Here is a 12,446-nt window from a genome sequence, read left to right as displayed (position 1 = left end):
TTAGGTTGCAGCTCTCCCTACACAATAGCTCTTCCCAAAGCACTAAGCCACCAGCCAACAGCACCTCTTCCAGAAAGAACCACTAAACACCAGTTAACGCACATCAAAAAAGTTTAATATTTTCACAAGTATCACGTAACACTAGTATTGGAGCTACTAGTGCGCAAAGTAAAAAGACTCTCTACCTTTGCAAAACCAGTCGGGCATGCAATTGTTCAGGTAGACACACACTTAAAGCTGCAATGACTGTGACTCACATGTTACTTTACAACATTCACTCACAGTGCACCATAATGCATACTGAAATGTTGTCGATACGTAGGGCAATCCAAATCTTAGGGGAGTGGAATGAGGACAAAGAGGAATAGCCTGCAAATTTCCATCTACTTTCTGTAGGAAAAGGTGGCAGGGAAAACCGTGCAGACATCTCAAATTCATTTTTGGTAGAAGAGCGGGAATTAAGGACTACTGTGTGGTCTCCCTCTTTGCAGAAAGTGGCGTGACTTGTGAATGTCATTCAAGCTTCGCCTTCCTAACTGCTTCTCAATTTAAATAATGCAACTGGTATGCAAATATAATAATGGCATTGACTCGACAGAGGACAGGATACACCAAGTGTATACGAACTTTGTTGTCGCTTCAGTCCTTGGAATAAGCTGGGTCCGATTTTGGCTTTGTGGTTTCTTTAGCTTATGCACCCAGGTCCTCAAAAGGCAAGATCAAAATCAAACCCTCGTGTTCCTTTCTGATCGCTAACTCTAGCTGAGTGTGTTTCGAGTGGCTGCTTAACTGTACTAAAGATTAAAGCTTTATGTGGAAGCAGGTACTCATTTAAGGCGAGAGACGGAAGTATACACACCCGAGTGACACTGCCCAGCTGCCGATTCCGTAGAAGGGCAGCTGCAGTGCCCGGATCTGGACTAACAAGAAGAGATAGAAAATATTTTTTATAAGAACTCCTAAACAGAAGAATACAGCACAGCCCATGTAGGGACCACAAATCTACCGATTTCCCAGGTCTGGAGATTTGGATTACCCCAGTCACCAACCACTTTGTTTCACTCTTTAGGGATTTCTTGCCGAAACACGACAGATTTCGCCCAGTAACACAACACTATTCACAGAAGCAATGGGAAGTATCAGTGGAACCAGATCTGTGGGACAAGGGCGTGACAAAACAGGCATCAAGGAAGCAAGTAAGTCGTGTTGTCGAGTCCCACTATAGAGTTACGTGCGTGCACAGCGCTGACACACCGTAATGTTTTCACAGTCGCTTTAGACGAAACAACAGCGGGTAGATATGTAGGAGGGAACTGTTGCTTCCCCTTCACTAAAAGCATCAACACCCAGGTCTGGTGGTCAGCGTGCTGGCAGTGCGCTTAACAGGGATGCTGCAAAGAACACATTTGGTACGATGCAACGGTAGCTCTCAACGCACATCACTTGGGGGAAATTTCATCTCAGACAACAACCGATTTTTGACAGCTGCAGAAATCATAGACCGATTTTTCCATGAACTACAGATGGGGAAGGTACCAACAAGGTGAATAAGAAACATGCAGATTGGGGTCCAGAAACAGGAGATATTATTAACAGCACACATTCTATCTTGTATCCTATCTTTTATGTCATTAGTTGTATCTTTTTTTTTTTCCCCAATAAAGCAGTGAGTTCTGGGTTTTTACCAGTTCTGACTACGCAGTCGCTGCTTTATGAGAAAGTGCTCACAAGACAGAATCGGGGCCAGGATTGTGGAGTTCAGTTCTGCTCGGCGTCGCGAAGCCTGCATCCCACCGCTGTGATGAGCGCTGCCCCTTTCCCGCTGCCGTCCTCCGACAGCAGGAAGGTCACGTTGCAGTTGGGTGCCAGGTCTTTGACTGTTTGGTGCATGATCCTCGAAAAGCTGTGAAATAAAACAATGGCAGTGGGTAAGGGAGGTCTCAGAACACCTGCGGAGTGTAGCACCACCATGGGCCTGTCTGGTGCTCCCCCTCTCTCTCTGGAGAAAGAATGAAAATGCTGGAAATTATGGTGGATTTGAAAACTAGGAGCAGTAAAAAGGCACTAGCATCCCACCCTTGCCTCTCTGTCTGTGTGGGGTTACCTGGATCGCTAGGTACCACAGCAACTGGGAGAGAAGAGACCACATACAATCGTCTCCTTCCCACCCATCTCTCTCCATGCCCACCGGAGATGGGCACTAGTCCTCTCCTCCTCCTGTCACCAGCTCTTAAGACCCCTTGCCCTCACCTGCCACTGCTTCACAGCAGCCAATCTCCTCTGCACACTCAACAGAAACGTGCTCCAGAGAGGCACCAGGCATTCAGCACCGCTCCGTCACTGCCTTTGCACAGCCAAGAGATCCTTCCCTTGCTGCATGGCTTCCAACTTGTTCGGCAAGCTGCGTCCTCCTTCAGTTTGTCACAGCGCCAAGAATCCTTCGCAAGTCCTTCCTGATCCTCTCGTTGCCCTTTAGAAAGCCCTGACCACTCCGGTCAAGACTTCTTTTCCCTAGCTCTTACCCCAGCAAGTAAGAGACACCAGTTTGGTGCGTCAAGAGAAAGGACGTACAGCAATGCGCTACAGATCGCAGGCAAAGAAACGCTGAGAAGGGGAATACTCACTGCGGGTGTAGTTTGTACAGCGTCCCGTCCACACCAACCGTTATCTCCAGGTGCTCTAATCCTCTGTTCTCCCTAATTTTATCTACAACTGCAGCCATGCCGGCGCCGCACAACTGAGCTGCTCGCCTCGACACCGCTCCGCACACTGTCTTGACAATGATACTGTCGTCGCAGGTGCTGTTGAGCCCCAGCTGCTGGAGGATGGCTCGCACCTGCAGCAAGGCTAACCTGTCACTGCAGAAGCAGAGGAGCACAGTGTTAAAATTAAAGGTTTCCCTCAGTCAAGCCACTGCCACAAACCCCACTGCATCCACACAACCACACCAGGCAGCAGCCCTTACTGACAGCATAAGAGACATCAAGAAAGCAAATTCATTCACCCCAGCACCATGCTGCAGTGCAGGAGAGAGGCACAGGCAGCAACACAGGCTCCAAGTCCAGCTCTGCGTTGCCTTCCCTTCTCTTTTCTTACTAAAGGGCATTTCAGGAAAATATTTTTAATAATCAGCTTGGGGTTTTTCCCCCCCTATGAAGGCTCAACAGGCTTTGAGACTACTTTAAAATACAGAATCCGAGCAATAAAGTCACAAAAATATCCAGCAAATAAGTGCTCAGTCAGCTAGCGTTCATTCAGTTCAACAATTATAGCTACGCACATACAAGGGGCACAAGAAAATGGCTTGATTTCCAGGCAAGCAAATAAAATGATACAGTAAGGGAACCCTTGACAGCCCTGCCCATGATTTAGCAGTGAGCACTGCTAGAAATTCAGACGATGTTGTGAAGAGCTCTTCTGCGCATGCGCAGGCTCTTACTGAAACCAGAATTACCTCTGGAGAACCAAGCGATGCTCTCCAGCTGTCCCTCCCCTCCAGATGAGCGTTACCACTCTAGCTCACTCTGAACAGCCTCCTGTGCAGCCCTCTTACCTCTCGATCTGAGAAAGGAACTTGGTTTCAAAGATATGTCTGGTCTTCAGTGTCTCTGAAATCTGACCTCGGAACAGAAACCCCCGTTTGGTGAAGTCGATCAAAATATTGCGGACGATTTCCCCCAGGTACATCCCACTGATCATCTTCTCGTATCTGCAACGAAAGACAGTGGTGTGGCTGAGAGACGCTGTGTCCTTACCGTTGAGAACTGAACATTTTTCCATTTATTGAAAAGCGCCTTCAGTGATGCATCCTTTAATTCACCTCCTGAAGCTCTAAAGCAGGGTTTCTGCTCTGGATTGAGCGGAGCCCAGCACGCCATCCCGCTGGACGCAGGCCACATAGTCCATTTAACACTACTATGAGCACTCTCAGGCTTGTACCCAGCAAGCGTCCTCCCTCTTGAGTGCCTAACTCTCTCTGGAATAAATTATTCCCCCTGGCAGTCTCCACTACTGCCTGTGGCTGCTTACTCCATGCCAACTCTGCCGCTGCACCAGGCTCGCTCAGCATCCGCTTCTCTGGGTCTGTTTGAGCCATAACCTCTAAAGTGCTTCCCAAGGGACCTGCCAACTTGTCTGCATCCCCCTGGTTTTCGGGCAGATTTGCTCTAGTCACAAAATCTTTTTAATAGCTCCTGGCATCAAAGCATTGCTGCAAAAAAATTACGAAAAATTGCAGTCTGGGCACACAGAGGTCTCAGCCAGTTTCATCAGCACTGGACACACCTCCTTGTCAGCCTTTTCCTGAAAGGGGCAGGGAAGCACTTGCCCAAACAAGAGCTGGACCCCCAAAATGGGATCCAACCTCCAGGGCCAAGAAAGGCAGGTCCTCTAACATGACATATTTCATCCAGAAAATTGCCTGAAATAAGACCTGGCTGCAACTGCTAGAAAGCTCCTGACTGCTTTACAGTGAGCAGCTCCAAGCTCCAACCATGCTAGCTGGTCTAGGCTGAGGATTTCTGGAGGCACAGTCCTCTACAAAGAGAGTTCAGCTAAAAGAGACTAAACTGAGACCAAGAGTAAAAGAATGACAGGCCATCTTAACTCCCTCAGTACAACACGTGATGAGAAAAAAAGGTCTCTTAGTAATTTCAAGACTCTTGAAGTTCTCCACAAAACCCCCGCTGCAGTCCCATGAGAGCAAATAAGCCACAAGAAATCAGCGACTAGGAGAAGGACAGAAGAGAGGGATCCCACAGAATAGCAGGGCTGCAGTTGTTTTCGACTCTTCGCATCTCCCTTCTCTGGGAGAAATCCAATTCTCTCTTAAAAGCATTTAAGGCAGCCTGGCTTATACTTAGCACACCGTTTATCCCACAGTACCTTTGCTTTCCGGAATTTAGTGAATAGTCATCAACCGCTTTGTCATATATTGTCCTGATATCATCCAGGCATCCATTATCCCCAAACGCTCCCCACTCTGTGTTCACGCACATCCGGCCTTGCTCACCATCCACCATCTCTATGTTTCTCATCTCTTCCATGTAACATGCATTGCTGCCAGTTCCTGAAAGAGAAAAATACCGAAATTACTCCTTGTTTGGAACAAAACAACACTAGAACAAGCACGACAATCCCGACAAAACTTTCCAGGGGATCTCAAATGTTTTTTCTCAATGATTAAGTCAAATCGTCATTTGAAACGTCATCAAAAAACCCCACTCTTCAATAATCCTGAAAAGAGGGACGATATTACTGCCGTGGTGTACCGCTCAGGGTGGCTCGGGGGAGAAGAGGCTCGTCCAGGCCAGCTGGGCTGAGGGTCCCATGCTTCAGGGAGGAGCAGCAGTTGCAGCACTTTTGGCACACCAACCCTCACGTGCTTCTGAACCCAAAACCACAGCAAGTAGCCAGCTGGATTTTGAAGTTCGGAACCACCTTCCACAAAGCCCAAGGACCCACAAATTTCAGGGGAAGAATTTGCTGAGGTGAAAACCTCAGGAAGCTCTGAAGCATCAGACAAAGAAAACCCCAGAGGTTTTACCAGCTAATTGCAGGGTAATTTTTAGGTTTTGCTTGTTTTTTTTTTTTTTTTCTGATTCAAATTGTTTAAATAGTTTCTCTGGCAGGAAGGTTACTTCCATGTTGAAATGATGCCGTATCTGACTCTGCTTATAGGGGATCCTGAGGCACATGGCAATTAAAAGCGCTCCAAGTACACAGAAGCCTTAGGAAGCAAGGCTTTACTAGCAAAGCTTTTGCTGTTACCTGGGGCAAAAGTTTTCCTGAAGTCACCTACTGAACTCTCAATTTAACCCTGCTCACAGATTCTGCATTAATCATATCAGCAAGTCTGTTTTCCCTTGTGATTTTTTTATGGAACTATACCAATAAAGTCTGAGCAAAAATAGGTCCTCCCACAGTGCTCCTCTTCTGCAGGAGAGCTGAGCCACAGTGCAGGGTTTAAGGGGAACATCTGGGCCTGCAGACCAAGACCCAGGTTTGCAGGACCAAACCAGACCAAACCCAGCTGTTGACCATCAGCACCGGTCAATCTCCCAAAGCCAAGTCTCATCATCCAGAACATGCTAAGTAAGAAGTGTCTGAATGTGTGGACATCTATTAAATACAGGCTGTTAGACTGACAGGCTTTTAGATGATCTCCTGTTGCCAGCAGAAGAAAAGCAGAGACGTGGTCTCATCAGCAGCAGCTTCCAAAGTATTCAGCAGTGGAGATTCAAAGCATTGGCTTCCCTGGGCAGGAGAGGTGGCACCGGGCAGAGACAGGGCACCAGCATGATGTGAACTCACCCCTGCAAGAATATTTTTCCCTGCCAAGCAACAGCGGGAAAGTTGACCCACCTCCCTGCACTGGGGAGAGCAGGGCGACTGCTGGCTCATGCAGGCTCCTCAGCAAGCGCTGCCAGTCTGTCCAAGGCAATTCAGGCAGGGCAGAGGGAGCTGCCAGAGCCCCAGGGCTTTTGCTCTCATTATCCCAGACTACCCAGGCCACCTCCCACCCCCTGCTCTGCACACAGACACACTGGCTGGAGAGCATATCTGGCAGAGCTACAGCAGACCGTCCTCGGAGGATGCTCTCAGCACCCCAAGGACACACTGTCCTTCCCGCAGGGAACGGCGTCCCTGAAAACACACCATCGACAGAGCTGCGCAGGCACGGCTTCCTACCCGCACTGCCCTGTGCTGACTCACCCTGGATGTTTTCCAGCTGTCTGGAGGAGAAATCGTTGGCGTCTTATTTTCCTATAAGCCACCTTGCGACTGAAAGCATTCTTAAAGCTTGAAGGTGCCTCGTCCCCTTCCCTCCCACCAAAAACTCATTTCTCTGGAGAGCTGTGGGAATTCACACCACCTTGTGCCACAGGCACCCCAAGCGTGGCATTTGCAAAGGCATCGGCAGTCACCTGTGGAATTATTTCAGCTGTCTTGCTGCTGGGAAGGGAGCTGTCAGTCGCTGCACTTTGTCTATCAGAGCTTTCCATCACATGCCATTTGGGAATTGTAGCTGTGCTTTACAAGTTTATTCTGAGACATCACATGCTCGAGGCAAGCTGTGGGCTACCTGAACAGCCCAGAAGGGAAACTCTCACAGGCTAAACTAGCAGATGCTCCAGGAACTGGTGAGGCTGCCTGAGCCCACGTTTGCTCGCTTACCAAGCAGCACGGTGCCTTCCCAGACAAAACAGGCAGGATTTGTTCAGCATTACAGCCTGCGCTTGTCTCCGCTGATCGTGCACAGAACTAAGCTGGCTGTTGAATTTTGCTCTTAATTCCTTCACGCAGCTTGCTTTTGAAGGGATGGCTGTTAATCTCAAAATCTTTCACTCCTGGACACCCTAGCTATATTTTCAGTCAGCCACAGGGACGTTTCCATGAGAATACAGACAGATGTGTTGATGAGCTGTTTAATAAAAAAGTGCCAAATAAAAAGCAGCTCTAACATACCCACAATGAGTCCAATTTCACAGTTTGGGTCTTCATAAGCACAAGTCATCATTGTGCCCACCGTATCATTCACCACGGCCACCACATCCAAGTCAAACTCCTTTAGAAAAGAGAAATAAAACAGTGAGAATTCTGGGTTTGGGGCAACCCCTCAACAAAGGGGTTTCTTCCCCCTCAAAGGGGACACAAAAGTAGTAGACCATTGGGAACTCTGTCAAAGCACACTGGAAACAAACAACTGAAAGTAACAGCCTGATTTTACACATGTAGAAGTAGAAACTTAATCTACCAGCTCCCTGCTCCTCGCATGCTTTACCAACAATAGACTATCTCTTAAGAGGAAAGTATATTCCTGGCTGTTTCTCCTCTTAGATATACACCAGTATGGATCTTGTATGTAGGTACATGGCAGAGGGCTATCACCATTCTATATCACAGCAGCACGGTAGCAAATCCAGCAGCAAAGGTTTTTAAGATCCTCTTTTCACTTGCTGATAAAACTCTGCTAAAATTCATGCTCTCCTCAGGCTATTTTATTTCTCTTCCTAGAAAGACTCAGCTAAGCTGCTTCAGGCTTCAAGAACAAGGGATGGGAGGGGGGAAAACTGTCATTCAGGGTGCACTGAGGTGGATTCCTGCAATCACTACATTGGAAGCTCCTGCCTTCTCCATGCTCTGATGCAATGAAAATTGCCACAGGGTTTGAAAGAAGCCTTGAAAGTTCTGCCAAATTTAGCAAGTTAGAGGCCTCTGGGGAAAAAAAAAAACAAGGAAGGAAACAAAATCCCCAGCGTGGCTTATTTTGAGTCGCAATTTTGGGCTGGTGGCTGAACTATCCTGTTTCTAACGCACACCCTCTAGACCATCCTACGTAGTGGTCAGGCTACATGCCAGTGTCAGAGCCAGCATAGCCACATGGCTTCGGGGGCTGCTGGCCCTGGACCTGCAGCAAGGCAAATGCCTTCTGTGCAGGACAGGAGGCACAGCCCCTTACCTCAAGGCACACAAACCCTGCGAGAGGGAACCAGCCTGACCCACAAGGTCTGTCAAGTCTGGAGGGGAGGGAGAAGTAGGAGGAGAAAAAGAAAACACAAATCAAAAGAAAAAAAAAAATCACCTCTCTCCTTTTAATTCCTTCTCTAAGTAAATATACCACATCTTCTCCCTCGCAGTCTGTAGCTTTGAAGCCTTTTGTCCAATTGAGAAGGATACCCTAAAAAGAAAGAAAATAGGTTATCAAGTTTCCTGGTGCACTACAGATTGCTCAGAAAATCCTACAATCCTCTAAGGGACGATCACTGAGCATATCTACCTGATAACTTCCTTGTATTTGCAAACCTCCCCAGCTCGTAAAAGCACAAAATCACAACGCTGGACACAGGTGACCACAGGTTATCGTACACCACAGCTCCGACCCCACAGTCTCACCAAATGGCCATAAGTATTTATGGCCAGTCGGTACACGGACTCACAGGGGCCCTCAGCTTAAGGAGGAGGTTCTCCAGTATGCACCAACATGGGTGCTATGTTTGGTTGAACAACGTGTCTTCTCTCTCAGTCACACTCCAAAGCCTCCCCGGGTTGAACAAGCCTCCTATCATCAGCGAGATGACAGCATTTTAGAGCTGGACATTTGAATGCTGTTCCTAACATCACTGCCTATTTCCTCCTTCCTTATATATGAATATTCATCTTATTTTCACTAAGATTCAAATGTTTTTCTTACTCTTGACATTTTCAATGCTTCAGCATGAGGTTATAGAGGAGACTCTATGAAAAGGAGTATCTCTTTATATATGTGGAATCTGCATCTAACACTACTAATCGTGCTAGGTCTACAAATTTCCAGAGCAATGCAACAAACTCAGAAAAAAAAAAAAAAGCGTGATGGAAAACATGTCTTTCTTCAAAAAAAACAGTACTAAGTAGACAGGAAACTATTAACAGCTGCACAGGTGGAGTTGGTGGAAGTATGTGCCAGTGAAGAAGCTAAACACGAAAGCGAAGAGAAAAAGGGGACACTTGACAGGGACATGCTGTAGGCTACACTGTCACCCACAGGGTAACATAGCTGGTCTGTCTGGGGAGACCAGACCAGCTGGGGAACAGGAGCTGACAGTGGAGATGGACTTCTGCTTACTGCTCGCAAAACCCGGCATGTATTGCAGTCCAGCAGGTTTATAAGACTGGAAAAATCATGATACCTTAAAAAAAGGGGTATCATCGCCATGGAAAATTTAAATGCTCTTATCTGTCACAGCCATGGGCTGAGCAGCATTTGCATTATTACCTTTAAAGGAACTATTTATAGGAGCAGCTGTACTGGTCAGGGTCAGAGCACGAACCCTCCCCTTGTACAACCTCCCTGGGAGTGTCAGGTAGATGATACAAGGGCAGAGAAATCACGCCTAGCACAAGTACAACAGCAGATTCAAAAGATACTAAGGAACTTACAGCATCCAGACTGGTCTGCTTGCAAGGGAAGGAAAACGTGAAGCCAAGAGGAAGACGTGCGCCTTTTATCCCCATATAATCCAGGAAGTCAGAAATGCAGGTAACGATGTGGTCAAACAGCTTTAAGGAGAAAAGTCGTGCATTTGAAGTTGTACATGTTACACGCTCTTACAAAGGTATTTTAAAAGTAGCAGTGCAGCAAAAGAGAAACACAAATACTCACCTCTTCTCCTGTTCCCTGCATGACCTCTATAGGAATGGCATAGATCTTGTTGTGCATCTCAACTGTTCTCCTTTTACCGCTGCGGATTTTCACCAGCAAAACTCTAAAGTTTGTCCCTCCAAGGTCAAGTGCCAGGAAGTCTCCATTCTCTGGAAAAGAATACGTGTGTGTATTTAAAGAATCATAGCAAAATCTTCAAAAGTCCTTTCCCCAGAAAGCACTTTGATATAAAATCTCTTAGAAACTCTCAGCTGGGAAGACCTTAATCAAAGCAGGTTTTTTTACAAGCTGCTCTGATTATTCCAGTCTTTTTTTGTGTGTGTGTGTGTCTGGTTTTTGGTTTTGGTGCGTTTTTAACCAACAAGGGAAAGAGGATCCACACAAGTGTTCCCTGAGGGAAAGCAGAAATTTGGCCAGCCACTCTGAAATGCAGAGAACTACCCAGGTTGTGTGGACGGGGTTCGGATGGGTTTGGGTTATGAGCCCAGCTGTGGTTTTCTTCCCCCAGGCCCTGGCTTGCTGGCACCCTGGGGAAACGACATGGGGCTGGGTCTGCCAGCAACAAGCACAAGGGCAGTGCAGGCTGCCCTGCCCCAGGCTGGGATTTCCTCCTTTGCACAGCCCAGGAGGCTCCTCTTTCATTGCATCAGATCTGCACACCCTCCCCCAAACCTAAACCCCATCGCTGGGAGCCCATTTTGGGCACCCTGCAGCCGAGCCGGTGCCCTCGCTCCAGGGAGGGCATGCCTCTACCTGTCCCATCTGGCGTGCTGCGGACAAAGGTGGGCAGCATTTTCACTTTGGCAGTCTCATGAGTCTTCTTCTTCAGCCCCGCTTCCATCTCCGCCCTCATCCTCTTCTTCACCTGCAGCAGCTGCTCGTGGGTGAGCTTGAACTCAGCCAGCGTCTCGTCAATGAGCCGGTGCTGTTCCGACAGCCGGTACGCCACCGCTGTCACCATCGCTGCTCCCTTCCCACTGCCGCTCTCCGACAGCAGGAACCGAACTTCCGAGTCAGGCACCAAGCGCCGGGTGGTTTTGTGCAAGCGACGGGCGTACCTGCGGGGAGGAGAGGCTGCGAGCCCGCTGTGTTGCCTCCCCCACGGCCCCCAAAATCTACACTGCCAACACGGACTGGGATGAGGACTCTCCCCATGCCTAAGCTAGCTACAGCCTCCCAAGTAGGAAAACTGCCAGGGGAAATGTAGTTCTTCCCTACAGCCTCTTTTCTCCTGAATACGTAAGAAAAGCCAGCAGAAAGCAGAATAGAGCATCACAGTCTCATGCCCTGAACCTGATCCTAGATGGGAGAAACTTCCAGGCTCCAACGTTGGATCTCCAATCTCCTCTCCCGGGTTCGGCAGCTGCCCTGAACTCACTGGTTTAGAAGGTGTGGGGAAACAGTCATTTTCAAAACAACTCTGTTTAAACTGAAAATGGGGGATCAAGGCGCATTAATGCACGTCTCCTCAAAGCCCAATCCATGGGCACAAAGTAATATTTGGCACAAAGAAACTCTCCTTCCAAGAGGTCTGTCGAGATCCCTTAAGGTATACGTAACTCAGACCACCATAGTTTTCACCGATACTGTAGGATCCAATTTTGGTTCTTTTCTTTGTGGTTTTGTTCATTTTTTAAAAATCTCAACCCACTTCTTCAGTTAAGGACATCTCTCCTTTCCACTAAGCTCCCCATCTCAGACCAAACCCCCACACCCATGTTTTGGGTGCCTCAGCTCACACCTAAACTGCGTGCCTGGGTGATGTCTTGGGGTTACATGCTCGACCCTTTGCAAAGCAGAGGCCATGGCAGGCGAAGAGCAATAATGGCAGGAGCGGAGGGACTCACTGTGGATGCATCTTGTAGAGGGAGCCATCGACCCCCACAGTGGTCCGGAGGCGGCCGACCCCTTTGTTATCCCGCAGCTGGTTGAGGATGGCACCCAGTGTGGAGGCTACCAGGTTGGCTGAGCGGAAGGACACGATGGTGCAGACGTGCTGGACGGCGATGCAGTCCTCGTGGGACGGCTCCACCCCCAGGCGGGTTAAAATTTCTTTGGCTTTGTTCAAACCTTCTTTGCTCCTACAAAGAGAGCAGTAAAGGGTACTCCTTAGTGGGGGAGCTACAAAATGCAGGACAGAGGCACATCCAACCATGGGTGTCCCTGCCTAGGGTTTGAGAAAGGGGTTAGAGAGAAAATTTCTTAGATATCTGGACTGGGAAGCTCCATGAGGAGGCTTGAAATAAAATGCCTCTAAATAGGCATTCATTCATGAACAGAAACAGCTTTCAATTAAAACATG

General features: G+C 48.2%; 1 protein-coding gene across 2 annotated transcripts in view; it reads right to left on the bottom strand.

Annotated features, from left to right (window-relative positions):
* Positions 1–1,397: 1,397 nt before the first annotated feature.
* Positions 1,398–12,446, bottom strand: part of HK1 (hexokinase 1) — a 34,398-nt gene continuing 23,349 nt past the window's right edge. For both annotated transcript variants that reach the window (XM_086616299.1, XM_086616300.1), the window contains exons 9-18: positions 11,992–12,225; positions 10,898–11,202; positions 10,145–10,293; positions 9,922–10,041; positions 8,585–8,680; positions 7,468–7,567; positions 4,885–5,068; positions 3,554–3,709; positions 2,625–2,858; positions 1,398–1,903 (exon numbers count right to left, since the gene is read on the bottom strand). In XM_086616299.1, coding sequence (XP_086472425.1) covers positions 1,759–1,903; positions 2,625–2,858; positions 3,554–3,709; positions 4,885–5,068; positions 7,468–7,567; positions 8,585–8,680; positions 9,922–10,041; positions 10,145–10,293; positions 10,898–11,202; positions 11,992–12,225 — 1,723 coding nt within the window. In that variant the 3' untranslated portion in view covers positions 1,398–1,758. The remainder of the gene's footprint in view (positions 1,904–2,624; positions 2,859–3,553; positions 3,710–4,884; positions 5,069–7,467; positions 7,568–8,584; positions 8,681–9,921; positions 10,042–10,144; positions 10,294–10,897; positions 11,203–11,991; positions 12,226–12,446) is intronic.

Source organism: Tauraco erythrolophus, chromosome 9 (assembly GCF_009769465.1).
Source record: "Tauraco erythrolophus isolate bTauEry1 chromosome 9, bTauEry1.pri, whole genome shotgun sequence".
Taxonomy (NCBI): Eukaryota; Metazoa; Chordata; class Aves; order Musophagiformes; family Musophagidae; genus Tauraco; species Tauraco erythrolophus.
This window is presented reverse-complemented; position numbering and strand designations above follow the sequence as displayed.